The sequence below is a fragment of the Palaemon carinicauda genome, unplaced genomic scaffold, assembly GCF_036898095.1.
Source record: "Palaemon carinicauda isolate YSFRI2023 unplaced genomic scaffold, ASM3689809v2 scaffold512, whole genome shotgun sequence".
In the NCBI taxonomy this organism is placed as follows: Eukaryota; Metazoa; Arthropoda; class Malacostraca; order Decapoda; family Palaemonidae; genus Palaemon; species Palaemon carinicauda.
This window is the reverse complement of record NW_027171776.1, coordinates 47,625-73,387: the sequence shown is the minus strand read 5'-3', so window position 1 is coordinate 73,387 and position 25,763 is coordinate 47,625. Positions and strand designations below refer to the sequence as shown.

At 43.3% G+C, this 25,763-nt stretch overlaps 1 protein-coding gene across 1 annotated transcript in view; it reads right to left on the bottom strand.

Annotated features, from left to right (window-relative positions):
• The window catches only part of LOC137637063 (angiogenic factor with G patch and FHA domains 1-like), a 77,559-nt gene that overhangs the window by 25,570 nt on the left and 26,226 nt on the right, over positions 1–25,763 (bottom strand). Inside the window, exons 3-5 of the mRNA XM_068369370.1 lie at positions 14,279–14,803; positions 11,697–11,822; positions 3,025–3,085 (exon numbers count right to left, since the gene is read on the bottom strand). Coding sequence (XP_068225471.1) covers positions 3,025–3,085; positions 11,697–11,822; positions 14,279–14,803 — 712 coding nt within the window. The remainder of the gene's footprint in view (positions 1–3,024; positions 3,086–11,696; positions 11,823–14,278; positions 14,804–25,763) is intronic.

The window sequence follows — 25,763 nt, the reverse complement described above, 5'->3', positions numbered from 1 at the left end:
GCAAGTCCAGGGTGTAGAGGAGCTTGCCTTGAGGAGGGTTGAGCTCGCTGCAGCGAGAGCTGAGGAGACTGACTCATGGACGGGAGAGGTTGTTGTACCTCAACCGAGAGTTGCACCACTGGTGGAGCAGCAAGGGGAGGCGGAGGAAGAGTGGAATAATCCTCCTGATCCCAAAGTAAAGGTTGCCTTAAAGAAGGCTGAGGCTGAACACCACTGGGAACAGCGAACTCAGAATGTGGCTCAACATCGTACGCCTGGCAGATGGTGCTGCGACCAGGCGGAGCAAGCGCAGGCGGGGCGAGCGCAGGCGGAGCGAGAACAGGCGAAGGGAGTGTAGGCGGAGGCGGAGGTGCAACACTCTCAGCCCGACACTCACGCATCAAGTCCGAAAGCTGTGCTTGCATGGACTGAAGCAGAGTCCACTTGGGATCGGCAGAAACGACAGTAGACTGAGGTAAAGCCTTAACAGTCGAGCTCTGTTGTGGCAGAACCCTACTCCTCTTGGGCGGAGTACAGTCGACAGATGACTGAGGCGAGTCAGAGCTGAGCCAATGACTGCAACCTGGCTGAGCACTCGCGGACTGGACTCTACGTTTAAGCGGTCTCGAGACCTGAGACCAACGTTTCTTCCCTGACAGTTGATCAGCGGACGAGATAAAGACGGGCTCAATCGTCTGCAGGTGGGAGTGACGGTCTTTGGAAGACACGCCCGCAACCACCGAGGATAATTCTGTGCGCCTAACAAGGCCTGCCGAACCCTTATGCCCTTCGACATTGCTTCTCCCCTGGGCTTGGGAGCTTGCAAGAGGTCCCGGACTGGGAGGACGACTGGCTCGCACAGAAAAATCCTCACGCACCACACTGGCACTAACACTAGCACTTGGCACTGCACTGACACTAGCACTCGTCACAGCACTGGCACTAACTCCACCCACTGCACTCTTGACCTTCAGTTCTTTAACTTCGGCCATCAGAGACTTATGGTCACTTACCACTGACTCTACTTTATCGCCTAAAGCCTGAATAGCACGCAAAACAACTGACATATCAGGCGGAGGGCACACAGTAGGTTCGGGGGTAGCCACTACAGGGGTAGGAAAAGGTAGGGGATCATGAGGTGAGGAAAACAGTGAAGAGTGAGAAGAACTCCTCCTAACTCTACCTCTCTCTAACTTAGTTGAATATTTCAAAAGACTGACAAATTCCAATTCCGAAAGTCCGGCGCATTCCTCACATCGATTTTCTAACTGACAGGGCCTGTCCCTACAGTCAGAACAAGCGGTGTGAGGATCTACCGAGGCCTTCGGAATACGCCTATTGCAAGACCTACATCGTCTATGGGAGGGGGCTTGCGAAATGTCAGACATCTTGAATCCAAAGAGTTAGCCAAAGGGGGTTCCAAAAACAAGCAAAAATCGTTAACCGTTAATCAGGACTATATAAAAGCTATCTAGCTAATATAAGAAGGTTTCCAGTAAAGCGACAGCCGTTAATCTGAGAGAATACTTCACCAATTAGCCGTGAATAAACTCGAAGACCATAAGCGTATCCCAGAACGTCTTGCCGGAAGCACGACAGAGGAATAATTGAGGAGGTGTCAACAAGAAGTACTTGAGTACCTGGCCACAGGTGGCGCTGGTAAGTACACCCCCTTCTAGTATTGTGATAGCTGGCGTATCCCTCCATAGAATTCTGTCGGGCAACGGAGTTGACAGCTACATGATTATCGGGTAAGTTTAATATTGAAAAATTAAATTTAAACTAAATCTATATTAAACAAGCATTCAAACTAAAAAGTTCAATTAGCCATTCAATCATACCATTACAGAAGGTCCTCAACTTAAAAAACATTCGAATATACAAAAACAAATTCAACTGAAATTATAAATCGTGGATATTGTATCAGAAGTTTAAATACAGTACTGTAATATGATAAAGAAATACTGTAAGAAAACAATATATATTTGATACAGTAAGCCAAACATCATTTGCAATAGCCTGACATTTCATATGAAGCGAAACTATTTGTTGCCTTTTGCAGATGAATTTAAGTTAGGCGTACCCTTGGCCTAAATCTAAAAAAGATTAAACTTACAAGCAACTTTTGGAACCTATTAAGTTTGCAAGGATCTTCTCCATTATCTTTTCCTTCTAGATACATACATACATATAACAAGGCACAACCCCCAATTTTGGGGGGTAGCCGACATCAAACAAATGAAAAAAAGGGGACCTTTGCTCTCTATGTTCCACCCAGCCCGCTAGGGTACCACAGCCCACCTTTCCCCGTTATCCACCAAAGATTAAACTTCATAACGCTGAATCACCTACAGCTGCTACATCCGCGGTCATCCAAGGCACCGGAGGAAGCAGCAGGGCCTACCAGAACTGCGTCACAATCGCTCACCATTCAATCCTATTTCTAGCACGCTCTCTTGCCTCTCTCACATCTATCCTCCTATCACCCAGAGCTTTCTTCACTCCATCCATCCACCCAAACCTTGGCCTTCCTCTTGTACGCCATTCATTCCTATTTCTAGCACGCTCTCTTGCCTCTCTCACATCTATCCTCCTATCACCCAGAGCTTTCTTCACTCCATCCATCCACCCAAACCTTGGCCTTCCTCTTGTACGCCATTCATTCCTATTTCTAGCACGCTCTCTTGCCTCTCTCACATCTATCCTCCTATCACCCAGAGCTTTCTTCACTCCATCCATCCACCCAAACCTTGGCCTTCCTCTTGTACGCCATTCATTCCTATTTCTAGCACGCTCTCTTGCCTCTCTCACATCTATCCTCCTATCACCCAGAGCTTTCTTCACTCCATCCATCCACCCAAACCTTGGCCTTCCTCTTGTATGCCATTCATTCCTATTTCTAGCACGCTCTCTTGCCTCTCTCACATCTATCCTCCTATCACCCAGAGCTTTCTTCACTCCATCCATCCACCCAAACCTTGGCCTTCCAAATACTAAATATAATTTTGAAACGTAAATGCAATAAACTCGAAAGGGAATTCTTACCAGGGAAATTCATCGATGAAAAGCCTCCCGTGTTAATTGCCGCAGCTTGGCCTCCATCGACCTGTTGAGCATATACTGGAATTTAAAATGAAATCATTGTAAAAACCTTATTAGTTGTGGTTTTCATCACATGTACTCATGAGTACAACAGTAAGATATGAATGAAACGGACCGATGTAGACGAGTCCGAATACCTACTGAATGTTCCAGTTATTAAAAATGAGGAAAGCGGTCAGGTTAAGTAAAACTGTCAAATTTTACTTAGGATTCTCGACCGTACAATCCGAAGAAACCGGGTGATCTAATGAGTGAAACTGGATTAATTCCAGAATTTTTTTTAGTAAAAAAATTCCTTAGAATTAATAGAAGCTGGAATTTCTTGTAGGAGAAAATGCAGAAGTTGTAACTGATGATTTACACCAAGTAGAATCAATTTCCTGATTAAGCTTATTGTGGTGTTTCTCAATTTGAAAGTTTGTGAAAGTATCAGGAGAGGAAAGGAAATACTGGAGAAATGACACAACCAAATCCCAATTGCAACAAAGAGCGTCTATAAAATTACCTATTACTTGGACAACTGCATTCACTATGAAACGGTTTATAGATTTCTTGAAGAACCGTCTCATTTCCAGGCCAAATGAGAATGAATAGTCATGTATGATACCAGTGGATGTAAGAGTTACTAATGACAAATATATCTTTAACTTATCCTATGTACAGGTGAATTTTCAAACAGCCAGAGCCTCTGTTAACGCTACAAAACATGCCAATCAGAAGCTTAGTTTAGAGAAGTACACGCTGACTTGGGTGAACCCTAAGAGAATTTACTCTAAAGCTGAGCATAGAGTTGTGGTAGCCTATTGAAATGTCCCCGACTCGCATTGCATTGGTTGGGAGTTCAAGCCATGCTAAAGACCGATAGTTTTCAGAAGTGCCCGCAACCTTGTTGCCCTAGCGAGTAAGGGGTGGGGGGATTGGTGGAGCCTATAGCTCTACCTGTCGTCATCAGCAGCCATTACCTGGCCCTCCCTGGTCCTAGCTTAATGGAGAGGGGGCATGGACGCTGATCTTACGTATATATGGTCAGGTCTCTAGGACATCATTCTGTCCCTTGTCTCCGACACTCAAGAGTGAGAAAAAATCTTTGAACTGGTTATTAATACTAAAATCAATGTTCTGTATTCTGGCATTTACAGATTCTAAGTTTGTCAGAAATACGACGTTATTCTTCTAATGGAATTTGGCTCTAAAACCACCATTAATTAGAGTGAAACATAGTCTTCAATTCATCAATGTACAGTCAAATTCAAAAGTGCAACAACATTTATGTTAGTGACCCTTAAGTACTCTCCACACAAGGAAGGACTTGGTCTGAGTGTCAGCAGACTGCTGAATCTGACTGTAAACAATATGAGCAGGAAAAACAGAAGAAACAAATAAGCATTAAACTGTGCCTTGTACCAAACCTTATCAGGGCAATAATGACAGTTATATACCAAAACCCTTACCATCACCATCAACTTTTTCAAGTCTGGCTTTCTCTTTGAGGATTAAAAGGTTACTCATGAATGGCAGAGACAAGGAACAGTGACAATGCTAGCAGGACAATAAATGTATTTTTTCCATTCTCCTCTTCTTTAACGTTAATTTTCTACTGAATTTCCATCTCGCCAGGCTCTTTCTTTACGCCTTCTAAGTTTCTCTCCTCCCGGAGATTCTATTTCATTTTCATCCTTCTGGACATCTCATCTCAAAAGAAAAATTCTTACCGTCAAAGGTTGTGGTGGCTGATGTGGTAACGTCCCTGACTGGTGATCTCCAGACTGGGGTTCGAGTCTCGCATAAACTTGTTAGTTCCTTAGGTCACTGCAACCTTGCCATCCTTGTCAGCTAAGAATGGGGGGTTTGGGGGAGCCTATAGGTCTATGCTGAGTCATCAGCAGCCATTGCCTGGCCCTCCTTGGTCCTGGCTTGGGTGGAAAGGGGGGCTTGGGTGCTGATCATATGTATATATGGTCAGTCTCTAGGGGACTGTCCTGCTTGATAGGACAATGTCACTGTCCCTTGCCTCTGCCATTCATGAGCAGCCTTTAAACCTTTCAAGGGATCTTTCCAATACACTTCAGTCATATCTACCTCTTTCTGCCGAACTAAAACAAAACTGTCAATACTTGGAGAAGTTAAGATCAGCAAGCACAAAATGCAGCGATTCGGAAACGAATCAATATTGTTATAAAATACCCGTGATAACTATTTGCATTCAAACAAGTTATGACATAAATTAACTTTGTCATAATGATTAAACAGTTTTATTTCAGTAATTTTTTATTGGTGAAGATACTGAATTTGTAATAAATTCCTTAACCCTTTTACCCCCAAAGGACGTACTGGTACGTTTCTCAAAACTCACCCCTTTACCCCCATGGACGTACCTGTACGTCCTTGCAAAAAAATGCTATAAAAATTATTTTTTTCATATTTTTGATAATTTTTTGAGAAAATTCAGGCATTTTCCAAGAGAATGAGACCAACCTGACCTCTCTATGACAAAAATTAAGGCTGTTAGAGCAATTTGAATAAAATATACTGCAAAATGTGCTGGGGAAAAAATAACCCCTTGGGGGTTAAGGGTTAATCAAATACTGTCGATGAGAAATTAAAGTATATCTATATAACAGTTTTAAACTGTTGCTTTGGTACAAATGTATATTTATTACCCACTGTTTACCCAATCCTATTAACCCTTTTACCCTCGGGGTATTTGGAAATTTCCAACCCTTAACCCCCAGGGGGTTATTTTTTTCCCCAGCACATTTTGCAGTATATTTTTTTTTAAATTGCTCTACCAGCCTTAATTTTTGTCATAGAGAGGTCAGGTTGGTCTCATTCTCTTGGAAAATATCTGAATTTTCTCAAAAAATTATCAAAAAATATGAAAAACAAATTTTTATAGCATTTTTTTGCAAGGACGTACCGGTACGTCCATGGGGGTAAAGGGATGGCTTTTGTGAAACGTACCAGTACGTCCATTGGGGGTAAAAGGGTTAATTAGTACTGTATAGATCAAAGTAAACCAACTTTATTCCTTATAACCGACTGGGGTACGTGCTTGTACAAATACCCGTGAACATGAATGTATTGTAACTTTCACATACTTGGCTTCAAGATGGAAACTTTTTAACCCTTTTACCCCCAAAATGACGTACTGGTACGTTTCACAAAACTCATCCCTTTACCCCCATGGACGTACCGGTACGTCCTTGCAAAAAAATGCTATTTAAAATTTTTTTTTTTTGCATGTTTTTGATAATTTCTTGAGAAGATTCAGGTATTTCCCAAGAGAATGAGACCAACCTGACCTCTCTATGACAAAAATTAAGGCTGTTAGAGCAATTTTAAAAAAATATACCACAAAATGTGCTTGAAAAAAAAATTACCCTTCGGGGTTAAGGGTTGGAAATTTCCAAATAGCCTGGGGGTAAAAGGGTTAAGCAACTTGTACTAGTTTTATATCAATATTGACTTTGTCTCATAACAAACCCCTTTTTATGTTCACAGAATTACCTCAAAACATTTCATTCTGTTGGAATGAATGATAATGACAGTCACGAAGTAGTACTGCCCATTTACAGTCAGATCCTCAAGTCTAGAGCAATATTTTAGGATTATTTTGATATAACAGCTTTTATCAAACATCACAGATTATTAAGTATTTTGTATTTTTCTTAACTATAAAAACCTAGGACTTTTAATAACCTGAGATCTTCAAAATAGGTATGACTTCAGAGAAGCTGGAACAGTTGTTAAACTTGTAACGAGGTATAATATAGTTGCCTCAATTTGACCTTTAAACTAGGACTTCTATGGTGGTTGCAACAAGGGTTGAGGATTTTGTATGATTAGGAAATAATACAAATGACTTGAGCAATTAGTGATTTGTTCAATTAATAAGAGACTCATTCTAAAGGTTTAAAGCCCGCTCATGAATGGCAGAGGCAAAGGACAGTGACATTGCCCTATAAAACGGACAATGCCCTAGATACTGACTATATTACATATGATCAGCACCCAAGCTAGGACCAAGGACAGCCGGGCAATGGCTGCTGATGATTCAGCAGATAGACCTAGAGACTCCCCCTGATTCCCCTTCCTTAGCTCACAAGGATGGTTAGGTTGCAGCAACCAAAGGAACTAACGAGTTTGAGTGGGTCTCAAACCCCAGGCTGGCGATCACCATTCATGGACGTTAACACATCGGCCACCACAACCCTAAGGAGGAAAGAAGTCCTCTAGGACCAATCTGGCAGGTTTACTAACCCAGTAAAAATCAACGTACTTCGATCCCGTAGAGGAACGAAAGTCATGACTCCTGTCAAACCTAATTACCTGAGAAAGATGTCGCAGTCGTTAGGCAACTTCCCAACCAGAAAACTGGTTAGGCGATTGCAGGAGAATCTACATCCCTACAGATATGAAGTGTGAATGTATAGGTATTATGAGAAATCTGTGTGTGTACATTCTATTTCACATGTACGTAATTTTTAAGGGGGGAGACATGTACCGCACGTGTCTTATACACGCACGTACACTAACAGTTTTGATTGTCATCTTATCAGTCGCTCTTCCCTGCACCGTTAATAAATCAAGGTGCATAAACTTGATAGTCCATGCCTAATTTTGTTTGAATTTTTGCGACGTTCTTCCTCGCAGGTCGTAGTATTTAAGCTCGATGTCTGTTTAATAAAGTTTAGATGCATTCACCTCGCCTCTTAGTTATTACCTAACCGGCACCTCTGCACACTATCATTAATCGATTAATCATCAACCTGCATCTAGCGTTCAGGCCATTAACATTAAGGCACAACTGCTGCATTCCTAACGAGGATAAGAAAGGAAAAACGGCCAGACATTTTTACCAGTCATTATTAGACATACATCATGACTGCTACCTTTGAGAAGATGCTTCCTGTCAGCTGAATGAGGTAGGATTGCTATACAACCTGTTCAACTACTACCACAAGTTCCAAGGTAAAAGCATCCAGAACCTTGTGGGTATAGCCCAGAAAGTATTGGGCGATTAAGGCGGTCTGGCATTTCCAGATTCATGCCTCCAGCAAATGCACCACAAACAGATTCCTTTTCTCTGGTTATGGTTCTTTCCCTTTGCTTAAACATACCCTGAATAGTTTGGCGTATTCTTTACATATTCTCCTCTGTCCTCAGACACCTGAGAACACTGAAATTACCTAACAATTCTTCTTCTCTCAAGGGGTTAACTACTGCACTTTAATTGTTCAGTGGCCACTTTCCTCTTGGTAAGGGTAGAAGAGACTCTTTAGCTATGGCAAGCAGCTCTTCTAGGAGAAGGACACTACAAAAGCAAACCATTGTCCTCTAGTCTTGGGTAGTGCTATTGCCTCTGTACCATGGTCTTCCACTGTCTTGGGTTAGAGTTCTCTTGCTTGAGGGTACACACAGGCACACTATTCTATCTTATTTCTCTTCCTCTTGTTTCGTTAAAGTTTTTATAGTTTACATAGGAAATATTTATTTTAATGTTGTTAATGTTCTAAAAATATTCTATTCTTTCCTTGTTTCCTTTCTTCACTGGGCTATTTTCCTTATTGGAGCCCCTGGGCTTATAGCATACTGCTTTTCCAACTAGGGTTGTAGCTTAGCAAGTAATGGTGATAATAATAAAAGCTAAGGTAGAGCCAATATCCCTGATTTCACTGAACAACTATAGTGCAGTATTTAACCCATTGAGTGAACAAGAATTTTTTGGTTATCTCAAGTGTTGTCAGATGTATGAGGACAGAGGAGAAAGTGGATAGAATAGGCCAGACTATTCAGTGTATGTGTAAGTAAAGGAAAAATGAGCCTTAACCAGAAAGGGATCCAATGTAGTACCTGTACTGTATGGACAAGTCAAAGGACTCAATAACTCTCTATCGACAGTATCTTAACAGGTGGCTAATGCCTTGGCCAACCTTCTAACTATAGGAACAAGGCTTTAAGGGCTGTTTGGCAACCTCTCTGCGGTAGGCAAAGATTGCAAATCTGCAGCAGTAAGCAATAACTTGTCGAAGGGCACCACATCACATTGCTCCTCTGCAGCAGGGCTAGCCGAAGAGGAGGGTGCAGCAACAAGAGGCTTCTTAGTCCTAGCACTTCAAGAAGCCTCACAGCAGATGGGGCACCATCGATAGATACCTAGGGTAGGCTACAACTTACCCACATCCAAACAGTGGCGATGGTTGTCAACAGGCAGCGCAGCATCAGGAGTACTCTGCGAGACCTTTTTTTCATAAGCTTCATCAATTGCATGGGAAGCCATACCCTGCCATCCTCACAAGTGGATGACTGTAGGCAGACATGCTCCTACTAAAAAACAGTTGATGGCCATCTACCTCCAACTTGCTCGTATGGTCGGACTTACCATGGCAAAGTCGCATGTCTGCCCTTGGTGTCATAATCCATAAAACAAGATAACAAACACTCAGAAAAGGCAAATGAAAATGTTTAATAAGTCAGATTAAAGATGCTGCTTCCTCCGGTGCCTTAGATGACCGCGGAGGTAGCAGCAGTAGGGGACTCAGCAGTATGAAGCTTCATGTGGTGGAAATGTGGGAGGTTGGGCTGTGGCATCCTAGCAGTACCAGCTGAACTCGGCTGAGTCCCTGGTTAGGCTGGAGGAACGTAGAGAGTAGAGGTCCCCTTTTTTGTTTTTGTTTCTTGTTGATGTCGGCTACCCCCCAAAATTGGGGGAGGTGCCTTTGGTATATGTATGTATGTATTAAAGATGAAGCGAAGTGCATGCGTAGGTGATTGCAGCTGAGGTCAAAGTGAGGTTTGCTCCGCACGACAGGCAACCAGAGTTAAAATTTTGACAGCCATTCCAGCTTCGCTATTAAAAAACGATGGTTAGTATATGTGTAAAAACAAAATAGGGCTTAGCCCTCAAAAGCAGATGTTTCATAAGGAAACCTAAATGTACATTTACTAATCCTGTTTGTCTCCAACTTTGAATCTTTGGCCTCAGTCTCTTCTTCCTTTAGACTTGAATTTTTTCAAGGAAACAAACTCGTACTGCTCCTTTTCATCCCGTAGCAAAGTTGCAAGGCAATGATTCTCATGTAGCCAACGTCTCAAGGTCTCAAGGTCAAGTACGGTTTTATAAAAATCATTAATAACAATTCTTCATGATTGCTCAAGAACTCCTTGTCTGAAAGGGAAGGCTCAATATAGCTTCCTTCCTTTTCTCCTGAGATAGTGTGAGCCTTCCCCAACTCCAAGGACATGGACTTTGCTGTTCTCATGCATCCTCGCGCCTTCCCCAACTCCAAGGATATGGACTTTGCTGTTCTCATGCATCCTCGCGCCTTCCCCAACTCTAAGGACATGGACTTTGCTGTTCTCATGCATCCTCGAGCCTTCCAAACTCCAAGGACATGGACTTTGCTGTTCCCATACATCCTCGAGCCTTCCCCAACTCCAAGGACATGGACTTTGCTGTTCTCATGCATCCTCGCGCCTTCCCCAACTCCAAGGACATGGACTTTGCTGTTCTCATGCATCCTCGCGCCTTCCCCAACTCCAAGGACATGGACTTTGCTGTTCCCATACATCCTTGAGCCTTCCCCAACTCCAAGGACATGGACTTTGCTGTTCCCATACATCCTCGAGCCTTACCCAACTCCAAGGACATGGACTTTGCTGTTCCCATACATCCTCGAGCCTTCCCCAACTCCAAGGACATGGACTTTGCTGTTCTCATGCATCCTCGCGCCTTCCCCAACTCCAAGGACATGGACTTTGCTGTTCCCATACATCCTTGAGCCTTACCCAACTCCAAGGACATGGACTTTGCTGTTCTCATGCATTCTCGAGCCTTCCTCAACTCCAAGGAGTTCCCAAAGGCTACTTGCACAAGACGAATAACAGCAAAAGTGTATTTGCAGGTTCCTTGACAATTTATGACACCAGCAGGTGAAAATTTCACACCTTATAATGCAATGACGTAGTAAAATAGTACAAGACATCTATAATATAAAATAATACTTGAAATTTTTTGTAACTCCAAGAAGTAACAGAAATTTCATAATGGAAAAGCTTACATGCTATAAAAATGGAGTTATGGTCACTTTAAAGATATCTAATTTCTAAGGATATTAGTTTTAAGATAAACTGTACCATAGATTAAACAGTGGATTAGTAAAAGTATCAAAGCAGAATGAAGCTTAGGTAAATCTATATGAATGTTGATAAAAGATATGATAAAAGATATCTACGAGCACGAATAGATTACATACAAGTATATGTCCATCCATCCATATACCAAGGCACTTCCCCCAATTTTGGGGGGTAGCCGACACCAACAATGAAACAAAACAAAAAGGGGACCTCTACTCTCTATGTATATGTAATAGTTAATATTACATGTTTAAAACACATGACGTAATATGTCATTTTGGATGAAGATGACATAGGCTAGTCCTTATGTCATTCATTGAATTCTTTACACAATAGGAACTACAACAAGAGTAGCCAACAGAATAAATGTATGGGAAATAGCAACAGCAAACTGTTGCCTACTGTAAATTCATTAATGGTCATAAAAGAAGGCAACTTTATACTACTAGATAAGTCTGCACTACTGCGATTAGTTTTACATTTTGTCGACTGCCCGAATTCCCATCTCCTTCGACCTGAATTTGAGAATGGAACTGGTACGACTGCTTGGCGTGGTCGTAGTAGAAATACGTTCCAGTCTTGGGGTCGTAGTATAAGCCATTCTCCTGCGAAGATAAAAAAAAATGTGTAATCAATTAAATTTTATATAATTTTTGTTTCTGTAATAAAAAAATCTTTTACTTAACTAGAGTCAAGTTGTTTTCATCGTTCTGACAGCACTAACCCTTAAACTACATTTCCCTCGGTTAGACATATGAAGATCTATCCCCCCCCAAAAAAAATTTATTGAATTTAGGCTCCTCGACCCACTGTTAGGATTAGCGAGGGCCATTGAGCACCAAAGAGCAACTAAAATTAAATCCTGCTCGCACCACGAAGTTAAAGTTACGAGGTTCAGCAGCAAGACAGAAGAGAGCAAACAAGAATGGAGGGAAAACACATGGCTACAAGGCAGGTGTTACTAGGATCCAAGACCTTTAAACAATGCCTACAGCGGGTTAAGCGACGTGCACTGACGGCATTTCCACCCTATCGAATCTTCAATTAACCCTTTTACCCCCGGGGTATTTGGAAATTTCCAACCCTTAACCCCCAAGGGGTTATTTTTTCCCCAGCACATTTTGTAGTATATTTTCTTTAAATTGCTCTAACAGCCTTAATTTTTGTCATAGAGAGGTCAGGTTGGTCTCATTCTCTTGGAAAATCCCTGAATTTTCTCAAAAAATTATCAAAAAATATGAAAAACAAATTTTTATAGCATTTTTTTGCAAGGACGTACCAGTACGTCCATGGGGGTAAAGGGATGGCTTTTGTGAAACGTACCAGTACGTCCTTTGGGGGTAAAAGGGTTAAGAGAGCAGAACAAAATGGGGACAAGATCATAAATTAACATAACAAAAACTGCACTGGTTAAGTGTGTTTTTTTCTATCAAGTATGGTGACTATTTTTCTGTCAATACAAACATGAAGATTTGGGGCTTGGAGGTGTGATGAATACTCTGGGGCTCCTAAAACATTAAAATATGAACCCTTCTTTATCAGCCTTGGTTTCATCTTCAATAGAACCTTCAAGAGATATACATCTATTTCTTGAATTGATTGAATTGAATATAGGATTTAGGCATTAAGCCAAGCACTGGGGCATCAAAGGCCATTCAGCGCTATATAACGAAAATCATTCAATCATATCTGTACACTCACACCATTTAGTATCATTTTAACCTTTAATACAAATCGTAACACTTTCATACAATAAAATCTAGATGTGAAATAAATAGGGATTAAAAGGGTAAAATAAATAAATAAATTAATAAAATCAATTATAGCTCGTAATATAACCCAATACTTTGTATAAATTTTCTCAAGTTCAGGGTATTACAGTTTTCCCCTACATCTATTTCTTTACCTGCTTTGATTCAATATTTTAAAAGGTTCTTGGTCCGTGCTTTCTCAACTTAATGACATTAGTTTGAAACTTCATTCTAAACAGCAATATATATTCTTCCCCTCTTAAAGCCTAATAAAACCAACTTCTTTTAGCATGAACAAACACATTTTAACCCTTTTACCCCCAGGCTCTTTGGAAATTTCCAACCCTTAACCCCCAAGGGGTTATTTTTTCCCCAGCACATTTTGCAGTATATTTTTTTTTAAATTGCTCTAACAGCCTTAATTTTTGTCTTAGAGAGGTCAGGTTGGTCTCATTCTCTTGGAAAATGCCTGAATTTAAAAAAAAAAAAAATTATAAAAAATATGAAAAAAAAATTTTTTATAGCATATTTTTGCAAGGACGTACCAGTACGTCCATGGGGGTAAAGGGATGAGTTTTGTGAAACGTACCAGTACGTCCTTTGGGGGTAAAGGGATGAGTTTTGTGAAACGTACCAGTACGTCCTTTGGGGGTGAAAGGGTTAATGGGCTTTTTTCCCATTTTTGTATGGGGTAAGTACAGTTGCCTTCTTTTTGAAGGACTTTGCTTTGGCTTTGGGGTAGACCGTAGTCCCAATCGGCTGCCCTGCCTGACATCGCTTTGGACCCCGGTAGCGTATGTTCACGTGTTGTACCAATCACCAGCGTCCTTCTTCGAGGTTAGGTCGCCAGTTCGAGATGAGTGAGGTGTTTGTTTAAGTTTTTAGGTGGTGTTGTTTTGGATTTGTTTGTGTATGTACTAGTCTGTATAACCCATTTTCTATTTTTAAGCTTACCTATCTGTCGATTACATACATAATCCGGAGGTGTCTACATACATACATACATATATATACCAAGGCACTTCCCCCAATTCTGGGGGGTAGCCAACATCAACAAAGAAACAAAAACAAAAAGGGGACCTCTACTCTCTACGTTCCTCCCAGCCTAACAAGGGACTCAACCGAGTTCAGCCCACCCTCCCACATTATCCACCACAGATGAAGCTTCATACTGCTGAGTCCCCTACTGCTGCTACCTCCGCGGTCATCTAAGGCATCGGAGGCAGCAGCTGGGCCTACCGGAACTGCAAATGCATATATGAAATACCAACAGTATGCATAAGGCAAAAGGCATCTTTTCCAGTACTCACCGCGTTGTAATAATAACCGCTGGTGTGGTCATAATAAAGACCAGACTCTTCATGAAACACGTATCCACTTTGTACAACAGCTTTAGAAGCGGCTGCTTCAACCTGATCAGTTATGCTTTTCCCCTCCTTCTCACGCCAACCACTGTCCCCGCTTGGTTTTTCCTCCTCGCTTAAGTCCGAGTCCTGACTTTTTCCCGGCTCTCCAGAGCCCGGAAGGTCAAGACCGTGTGCTTCGAAAGCCATGGCAACCAAGGCTTTGAATTTATCTTTATCATCGTCCTCATCGTCGTCGCTTTTGCTTTCCGATTTAACTTTCACATCTGCATTTTCAGTTGAGTGAGAGAAACTGTAATTATCACTGCTGTGATTACTACTACTACGATGTTCATAGTGGTTCAAAGATTCATTTCTGTGTTGGCTGTGTTCACTTTTTACACGCAAAACACCACTGTCACCTGGATGTGCTCGGTTCCCGGAACTGTAATATTTGGACTTTTCCTCGTAGTTTCTACTGACATCCTTGATCTGAAAAAAAAACAAAAAAACTAACTGTAATAACATTGTTACTTCAGAATACAAGATCTTGAATTGTTTACAGTTTCATGAATGGATAACTGCACCATGCTATTACTTTAATTAGGAAGGTTTGTTGAGAATAATGCGCAACTATTATTTAGAAAGCTTCACAAACAATTTGAAAATGAAAGAGTATGAGCTGAAGACTGGTGAATGCATAGGTTAGTTATGATGCACTTTAAAACTTTCCAACTAAAGAACTTTTAACGTATATCAACATATATAGTTATTAAGTCAGGGACTTGCTCAGTCTCATACACCCAACCTCTACTCTTCATTGTTTTCAGTCAGCATGGATTCCTAGAAGAAGTAAACTACCCTACATCATACATACATATACCAAGGCACTTCCCCCAATTTTTGGGGGTAGCCGACATCAACAAATGACACAAAAACAAAAAAGGGGACCTCTACTCTCTACGTTCCTCCCAGCCTAACAAGGGACTCAAACGAGTTCAGCTGGTACTGCTAGGGTGCCACAGTCTACTCTCTACGTTCCTCCCAGCCTAACAAGGGACTCAACCGAGTTCAGCTGGTACTGCTAGGGTGCCACAGTCTACTCTCTACGTTCCTCCCAGCCTAACAAGGGACTCAAACGAGTTCAGCTGGTACTGCTAGGGTGCCACAGCCCACCCTACCCCGTTATCCACCACAGATGAAGCTTCATAATGCTGAATCCCCTACTGCTGCTACCTCCGCGGTCATCTAAGGCATCGGAGGAAGCAGCAGGGCCTACCTACCCTACATATGTATAAAAAATTTCTACAATTATTTCTGCAAAATAGAATACTTTTAAAAGTATTTGAATAAGTTAGCCCTTATTCAGAGTACCTTTTATCTATCGTAAAGTGTAGTAATCTGTTCAAAAGACATGAGAAAACTCTTGGTCTTGCTTGTCAAATACCTCATTGCTACTGTACTTTGTTTTGAATTCACAAACATTGTATGTCGTAGCAAAACGCACATACTGTATATAAAATACCTGTAAGTACTTTGTATCTTTCTTAACTTAGGACTTGCAAAGCAGTTGAGGTGGGAACTGTAACTTGAAGAACCAAGGTTTGTTCCGTAACTCAAATACAACTTACGCTATTTAATATGGGTATTACTTTCGGCGTAGCTGAAATGACGAGCCATTATAATTTTAACGAGGGTTTACTACCCCCTCGCTAGTTAGCGATTGGGTAGGGGCTTGCTACCCCTCCCCCCCTCACACACCTGTGAATAGCTCACTTTGCTTTTGGCTCGGGTGACGATCAGACGTGTCTGCTCCCACCCTCGCTTACTTTCACCTTTGATCTTTGTTTTTGCTTTTTCTTTTATACAGTGTTTGGAAGTTGGCCTCTACCATGCGGAAGTGTCCCGGCTTACCTGACCGCCCGTGTGGAACTTATATGTCGGCGGTCGACACGAACCTTCACACCCTATGTCCTTTTTGTAGAGGTCAACGGTGTGATAGGAATAAAGTATGTGGTGAGTGTAGGAAGTGGTCTACCTCCCAGTGGGAGAGGTTTTCCTGGCGCCGGAAGAAGAAGTCCAAACGGGATATTTCTCCTTCAAGGGTTTCCTTGAAGAGAGAAAATCCCAAGGACTCTTCTTCCGTAGCCCAAACCTCCTCCAAACCTCCCACTTGATAGGTCTCTTCCGAGAGGCCGTCGAGTGGTAGCGTAGGCCATACTTACGTTCACCAACCTCGGGGTTCGGGAGAGGGAGTTGCCTCCCATAGCGAGGCAGCTCCTCCTCCTCACCCGGGGGAGGATATTTCTGATAACAATGTGTCTAACAATGATTTTTTACAGCTTTGGGCTTCCTTGGGGCTTAAGGAATCGCCCTCCAAGGAAGCCCTGTTTGACATAATCAGGTTGAGAGCTGCTGTCAAACAGTCGCCGGCGGTAGCAGTTGACCCTCTGTCTATCGTTGACGTTGTTGTGGCAGAGGCTTCCGACGAGTTAGGTCAAACCCCTGCTATGGTTCCTGATGTAGCTGAAGGCTTAGTTCCCCCCTCCGAACATCCTTCGAGGGAGGAGCTAAGTCCAACAGTCTCTCCTACAGGTGATTCTCCCCCTCGGGGGAGTTCAATAAACAGAGACTCCTCTTTGGAGGACTGACGATGGTCTGCCTGCTGCCCCCAGAGGACGTATCAGACGTTAAGCTCGCCCTCCTCTTCGCCGTAGAGGCCTTCCTTCTCCCCACAAGGGAGTTAGGAGGCGCCTCTTCGGTTCTTCGCCTTCGCAGTCCCCCGCAGAGGATCCTCCTCGCCATGCACCGACCGTTAGAGCTGCATCTCCTTCGCCTGCCAGACCTGCTGACCTGCCGTCTCCGTTCCTGGCCGCTGACGCGCCCACACTACCCATTATCCAACGAGCATCGGTCCCTTCGGGGCAAAAGGGGCTTTCTCACATTGTGAGTAAGTCCCTTAAGCGCCAGGTATCCCCTGCGCGCCTGCTCACAATTGCGCGCAAGCGCTCGCCTGCTGTTCCTGAGACATCACTTCAGAGACCTCCTGTTCCAGGGACAACGCGTCAGCAATCTCCTGTTGCTGAGTCTACGCGCCAGCGCTCTCCTGCTCGCCAGCGCTGACCTGCGCGCCAGCGATCTCCTGTACGCCAGCAATCTTCTCCTCGCCAGCGCACAACTGCGTGACTTTATCTTGATGCTCGCAACGCGCGCCCACGATCTCCTGCTCGCCAGCGCTCTTCAACCGCGCGCCAGCGTTCGCCTGCACCCCCACGATCTCCGGATCTGAGCGCAGGAGGGAAGATTCTTTCTTCCCCTTCCCGTCAGCGATATCCTACGCGCCTTCGGCCCTCTCCTGCTCGTCAGCCCTCACCTGCGCGCCATCGCACGCACCTGTTCCAGCCCCTGCTGTATGACCACGCGCTAGGGGTATTTCCCCTGCGCGTGCGCGCACTACTATTTCGACTTCTAGAGCTCATCGAGATCCTGCGCGCCCATGCGCGCGCGAGCAATCACCTCCACGCACGCAAGCGTTTGCACACCCTTCTGCGCACCCTCTGCTTTCGCCAGATCGCGCTCCATCACCTGCGCCCCATCGCTCGCCAGCGCGGCCACTCGCCATAGATCGCCTGCGCGGCCACGCGCCCCCTCGCCTGTGCACCCTGCGCGCCATCGCTCTCCTGCTTGCCAGCGCTCGCCCGCGCCATCATCGCCCGATCCCCTTCCCTCCAGAGGAAGTCTCTGACAGCACAGCTGTCAGTAAGCAGCCATGGTTCGGGTCCCTTCTCAGAGCGGTCATGCAGGCTTTCAAACCTGCCTTCTCTGAGATGGGCCTCAAATCAATGGCAGCTCCGACCCCACTGAAGAGGAAGAGAGGAGTAGAAGTCGTGGTAACTTCTCCCAGGGCCAAGCTGACTCCCCGGAAGTCCTCGAGGAAGGCTCCCTCCCCCCCAGACTTTCTCTCCCTCTCCTGTGGACGAGGATTTTCCGTCCTCAGGGGAGCCTACCTAGGTGAGGCGTTCTCCCATCGCACAAAAGGAAGAAACCCCACCTCGTGCAGGGGAATCGTCCCGGGTTGGGGCGGAGAAGAGCCCACAGACGTCGTTGTTGGAGTTCTGTATTCCTTCCAGGAGGGAACCTAAGGACTCTAAGACCATCCCCAAGTCATCCTCGAGGATTCAACCAGAGCCAACGAGACCCGCAGAGAACGTCCATGTGTCCCCTCAAGAAGAGCCTTTGGGGACGGGAGACTTTGCTGCCACTTCTCCAGGAGGGGAGCCACAGGAGTCAGAGCATGCCTTCAGGCAGGTTCTGACCCTGATGAGGCATCTCAACGGGTTTTCGTCTCCTGAGCTTCCTAAGCGCCTCGTCCTCCGAAGAGTAGGAAAGCTCCTCCACTGAGGAGACCGACGACTTATAGGCCCTCTTTGAAGGCCTCGCCTCCCGCGTTGGTGTAGGAGGATTCCTGCGACGCTCCGTGGAAGACGACGCCTGCAAAAACACCTCTGGGAAGACGGCCGACGGCGCTGGGGGGGAGCGAGGAAGCTCTCCCATGGGAGACCAGGTCCCGAAGTCTTCCTCCATCCTCATCGGCGACCTGAAGGGCGGACGGCGGGTAAAGCTCCTTCTTGACGTCGCCCTCAGCTGCTGAACCACCTGAAAAACATGCCCAAGAAGCTGGAGAGGAATTAGCAACATTTTTCCCCCACATGGGGTCATCCGAGGAGATGTGACCTGCAGGCACCAGGCCACCGTCTCCCGAAAACACTCTCGCCCCTCCCTCAGGCCCCTCACTCGCCTGGAATGACGCCAAAACCCCACTGTCTTGAAGGTCAGACTCTTGGGGAAGGGCCGCAGGCCTCTTCCTCGCAACGGACATACCTCGTCCCCTACTCTGGGTAGGGGAGGTTGGAAGAGAAGCTTGGACCGACGAGGCGCCCGTCGAAGCAAGGGGGGAAGGGACGCTGGGCTTCTTAGGCGACTTCTTCGTCGCCTTCTTCTTTTTGGTGCTATACCGCACCCACTATACCTCATTCCACGACTCGCACTCCGGACACGTGGCGGAAGGGGAACACACGCTGCCCCTGCACGAGGAACACGAGGAGTGCGGGCCAACTTCGGGTTTCGAGAGGAATAATGTGGCGGGATGTTGCAAAAACAACCCCCACACCCTTGAATCTTACTTACTTACAATGGTCTCCACAAAACAAACTTTCCCCTTACGTTATCAGCAGCGGGACTCTTGGACAAAAGGACAAAAATCAAAACAAAACATATCCTTAACACTATATTCTTACAAACTATAATAAATAAATCAATAACCATCCACAATCAAATTACCAACACTTAAAACTAATCAAAACTTAACACCAAATAATATAATATATAATAATCAAAAGCACCATTCATATAACCCGAAAAAACCCTAACAGACTTAAAATTACCCCACACACCAAAACCAAAAGTAAATATATATATGAATTATCTTGTATAAATATTTTATGGACACCAACACAAAGCCGACTGTCTTTTACGGCAACTACCACAATCACAGCTTTGTTGTCAACAGATTACACTGGGTGGCAATTTGCCACAACTGCCACGCTGAATTGATTGTTAGTCATCATCCCCATCATCATCATTATCATCATCATCATCAACAATCCAAATACAAAGGCCAGGTCATCATCGGTTCAGCAATCCAAAAGCAGTCCAAACAAAATCGTAATACAGGCCAGGTCATCAACAATAAATCCACTTTCTAACAATTCGGTCTCTCCAAAGGAGGAATCGCAGCTTTGAAAATCAAAAACCACTTCCACGCTGGTCAGAAAAATATAAATGTAATCCAGCTCTCACACAACTGCCTTATGCTGCAGTCAAATAAAAAAAGCATTCGCTCCGAAACATTCACCACTGTCGTAACCTAACTAAAACATGTAAACAAACAATCTCATTTATACCAACAGTCTTTCTCACCACAAACGATCGTTAACCTAACTACTTTCGCTCGCTAACACAATCTCTCTCTCTCTCTCTCTCTCTCTCTCTCTCTCTCTCTCTCTCTCTCTCTCTCTCTCTCAGGATTTGGCAAAAACAAAAATAAAATAAAGCAAAAATAAATCCTCCACATTCCTCCCCCCTTACTTTGCCAAATCCTTCTCACACAACACTTACATTATTTTTTTCATAACCCAGTCGCAGTCGGGAACGGGACCTCTACTCCGAGTAACTGGGCCTCCATATACTCTCTCATTCACTTCTTCCTTATCACAATCATTAGCTACATTAACCCTATTCCTATCTAAATCCCTATCATCTAATATATCATGTACAATCATATCTACCTCGTTCTCATCTGGCCCTATAATTACACTCATTTCTGTAAACAGTTCATCCATTTCATCAAAAACATTCTCAACTTTAGTAAAAGATTCATTCATACTACTAATCATTCTCCTATCTCTCACTCTCGCATTCGTCATCCTTTCTTTTACATCACCTAAGGAAAAGCCACACACACTATATGTATTATTCATACTCAGCCATGATTCATCTGTATTAATACATTTATCCTCCACACTCACTTGTACATTTACACCCTTGTCATACTTATTTCTAGTCTCACTTTTACTTATAAAATTTTCCCTTTTTTCATCCTTACGTAAAACTTTCAAACGCCTCTTTTTCCTATATTCAACTAACACTAATTGTTTATTCTCCAGCCCTAACTTTTTATGCATACTAGATTCATACTTGCTCATTTCTAACCAATTATTCATCCCATTCTCACAAACATTGATCCTATTCCTTCCACACACACAGGAGGACTCACCCAGCTGAACCCTCTCACACTCTAGTTTCCCGAACATCCTGGCTGACTTACTCCCTTCTTCCTACATACTCTAGCTACATGCCCATCTGCACCACATTCAGTACACTTACCCCGCGGCTCCTTGCACATTCTAGCATAATGACCATCCTTACCACAATTACCACAAATCACATTCATACGATTACTCCTACATCCACTTGCTACGTGCCCAGTCATACCACACCGATAACATTTTACCCCTTTCTCTTTCGTGCACTCGCTAATTCTATGCCCTACCTCACCACATCCAAAACAAGCACCAAGAGCCCATCTACATTCATTCTTCTTATGTCCTACTTTCCCACATCTATAACACTTCTCTTCACGGATACAACTACCTGACCTATCTTGCGGCGCACTAGCACTCCTATCCCTCCAAACCTGATTCCCTTGCCTAAACCCTTCATTTGTCCTTACAGGTATTCCCACATTACTCGCCCTAACACTCCTATCTACTACATTATCAGCTACCCTCATTGGTCCTCTCAAAATTGCGTCCTTATAACTACCAAATTCTATTACACTTTCTTCCATTCCAGTTCTTACACTCACAGATTTACTTTCTTTCATGCACCTATCTAACTCATAATCCTCAACTATCTCTAGTATATCATCCCATGTCAATCTCTCTTGCGTCCACCTCATTTTCTCTTTGCGTTTCAAATTAATAAATTCACACACATTCTCAGGTACTGTTGCCAAAAACTTCCTCATTAACTCCTTATTCTCATTTATACCTTCATCCCCATACTTCTTCCTAGCTAAAGTTTCCAACCTACATACGTACATTGATATAGCTTCTCCTGCATTCATCCTTGCCTCATCAAAATCATTTTTACGCTTATACTTAACACTCCCTTTCATACGTTTTACCTGCTCAATTATTCTCGTTTTCACACTTTCATAATCAACGTCCCCTACACTCATTATCACTCCATACATCGTCAACAAATACCCAGTCAAATATTCTCCTAACTCCCTAGCCCAAACTCTTTTACTATCACCATACTTATCCTGACAATACCTCTCATACTCCTTGAAAAAATCATTTACATCCCTACTGCTATGCTCATTGAACCTTTCACACCGAGGTACCTCTCTCATAAACACAGTCTTACACACATCACGTTCATTCTCACTGCTATCATCACTGTCTACTCCCTTGTTACCTTCTTCCTCATTCGAATATAATGAATCCACTTCCACACTTAAATTCCTATCCTTAACCATTCCCTTCTTACCCTTTTTCTTACTTACCACTTTCACCCATTCACGATCGTCCTTGCTATCAGCCTGATACTTTTTCTTCCCTTTCTTCACATCACTTTTACCTTTCCTTTCATCTTTCCTCTCCCCTTTCTGTTCATCCTTACTATGCCTAATTCCCTTATCTTCAATATCACCATCACTATTACTATCACTTCCTTTCCCATTATCACCTACCTTAACCTTCTCTTTCACTACCAACCCATTACCCGAAGCTGATTGTGATTTTCAAAGTAAGTACAGTTTTGTTTATCTTTGCTTGTCGTGATTGTGAATGATAGGAACAATTTATTATTTATCTTTGATTATAGTGCGATAGTTCAGTTAGCTAGAAGTGTTCGTAAGTGTTTTTCTTTTTTATTTTGGCAGGCTGCGATTCCTCCTTTGGAGAGACCGAATTTTGAAGGTGGATTTATTGTTGATGACCTGGCCTGTATTAAGATTTTGTTTGTACTGCTCATTTGACTGCTCAACTGTTGACGACCTGGCCTGTGTATTTGGATTGATGATGATGATGATGATACTGGCACCTGTGACTCAAGGTGTTGAGGCCGATATGGCATAGAGAGAGAGACTCCTGTTTACCATATAGTGGTAGTTTGCCGTGAAAAGACAGTTCGGCTTGTGTGTGGCGTCAGTGCTGGTGTCGCAATATTTATAAACATATATTTTGAGTTGGTGTGCGGTTTAGATTTAAGTTTGTTAGGTTTTTTTTTGCGTTAATTTGGATGGGGTTTATGGTATATATAGTGTAAAGTTTTTGATGCTGGTGATTCTAGTTTAAAGTGTTAAGTTTTGATGAGTTTAAAGTTTTTTGGGATGGTTTGGTTTGATTTATTATAGTTTGTAAGAAATATATAGTTTTAAGGTTATGTTTTGTTTTGTTTGTCCTTTTGTCCAAGAGTCCAGTTGATAAAGTAAGGGGAAAGTTTGTGTTGTGGAGATAATTGTCTGTTAGAGTGATTCAAGGGTGTGGGGCTTGTTTTTTTAAACATCCCGCCACATTATTGTTCGGGCGCCAAAATAATGTGGCGGGATGTTTAAAAAACACAAGCCCCACACCCTGAATCACACCTACTGACAATGGTCCCACAACACAAACTTTCCCCTTACTTTATCAACTGGACTCTTGGACAAAAGGACAAACAAAACAAAACATACCCTTAAAACTATATTTCCTAATACCACAATACTTAACATGGAACCATTCACAATCAAAATAATAATCACACTTACAACTAATCATAAACTTCACACTAAATATATAATAACCACCATTCAAATAATCAACGAAACCCCTAACAAAACTTAAATCACCCGCACACCACCAACCCATTACCCGAAGCGGAGGACACTCCTCCGACTGCACCTTCACCCATTATAGTCTTCATCATCCCCATGACTTGCCCCATCATATCTTCCATTCGTTTCTCCATTCGTTCTTCATTCTCTCGCATCCTCATCTCAACACATTCTTCCACTCTCTCTACTGTCCCCTTTAACTCCCTAAGCTCCTTCTGCATCGCCGCATTCTCCCAGTTCAACCTCTCATTCTCTATTAGCAACCTCTCCTCACGCTCCTTACTCAGCCGCAATTCCTCCTTCAGTAACTTGTTCTGCTCTTCCATTTTTCATCAACCTTAATCCTAAATTCTTAACCTAATTCCGTCCTTCGTCCAACAGTCCAGCTTCTATCCCACCTCAGCAGTCCCTGTTCGGGCGCCAAAATAATGTGGCGGGATGTTGCAAAAACAACCCCCACACCCTTGAATCTTACTTACTTACAATGGTCTCCACAAAACAAACTTTCCCCTTACGTTATCAGCAGCGGGACTCTTGGACAAAAGGACAAAAATCAAAACAAAACATATCCTTAACACTATATTCTTACAAACTATAATAAATAAATCAATAACCATCCACAATCAAATTACCAACACTTAAAACTAATCAAAACTTAACACCAAATAATATAATATATAATAATCAAAAGCACCATTCATATAACCCGAAAAAACCCTAACAGACTTAAAATTACCCCACACACCAAAACCAAAAGTAAATATATATATGAATTATCTTGTATAAATATTTTATGGACACCAACACAAAGCCGACTGTCTTTTACGGCAACTACCACAATCACAGCTTTGTTGTCAACAGATTACACTGGGTGGCAATTTGCCACAACTGCCACGCTGAATTGATTGTTAGTCATCATCCCCATCATCATCATTATCATCATCATCATCAACAATCCAAATACAAAGGCCAGGTCATCATCGGTTCAGCAATCCAAAAGCAGTCCAAACAAAATCGTAATACAGGCCAGGTCATCAACAATAAATCCACTTTCTAACAATTCGGTCTCTCCAAAGGAGGAATCGCAGCTTTGAAAATCAAAAACCACTTCCACGCTGGTCAGAAAAATATAAATGTAATCCAGCTCTCACACAACTGCCTTATGCTGCAGTCAAATAAAAAAAGCATTCGCTCCGAAACATTCACCACTGTCGTAACCTAACTAAAACATGTAAACAAACAATCTCATTTATACCAACAGTCTTTCTCACCACAAACGATCGTTAACCTAACTACTTTCGCTCGCTAACACAATCTCTCTCTCTCTCTCTCTCTCTCTCTCTCTCTCTCTCTCTCTCTCTCTCTCTCTCTCTCTCTCTCTCTCTCAGGATTTGGCAAAAACAAAAATAAAATAAAGCAAAAATAAATCCTCCACAACACTCCACACGATTTGCCGGCCATAGGCCCAAGACAACGGCGAGGATGCTCGATGATGAAGGAGAAGCACTACGAAACACAAGCGCGCACAGGAAAAGCACAATTGAACCACGTGGGTAGCGCGTGGGACACAAAGGGTCGGGGACACACAAGTCACACTGGGATTAGGAGAGCGGCAAGATGATATCGCGACGCGACCAGAGAACTTACTGGAGGTCGAGACCTGAGCAGGCATGCTCTCTGACCCGGGGTTAGCCTCCGGGCGCGTATCCCTCCGCCTGAGGTTACCCCTCATAGAAAATGGGTTTAGGGTAAACTACACAAAACTCTGTCGGATGGGAGGAGATCCCAGATACTCCTAAGTAGTTCGAGGTAAGTACTTCGTGTTGGAACAACTATCTTTTAATAGGAGACTTATCCATAAAAGGGAGGAAATCCCTAAGACCAAACTGGCGGGTTTAATTCCTGTTATGTCAAAGGATTGGAACCTACAAAAGGAACCTAAATGGTGACTCCTGCTAACCTCCTCCTTTCCCTTCCTGGATGTGCCAGGATGGGTTCTGAAGGACAGAG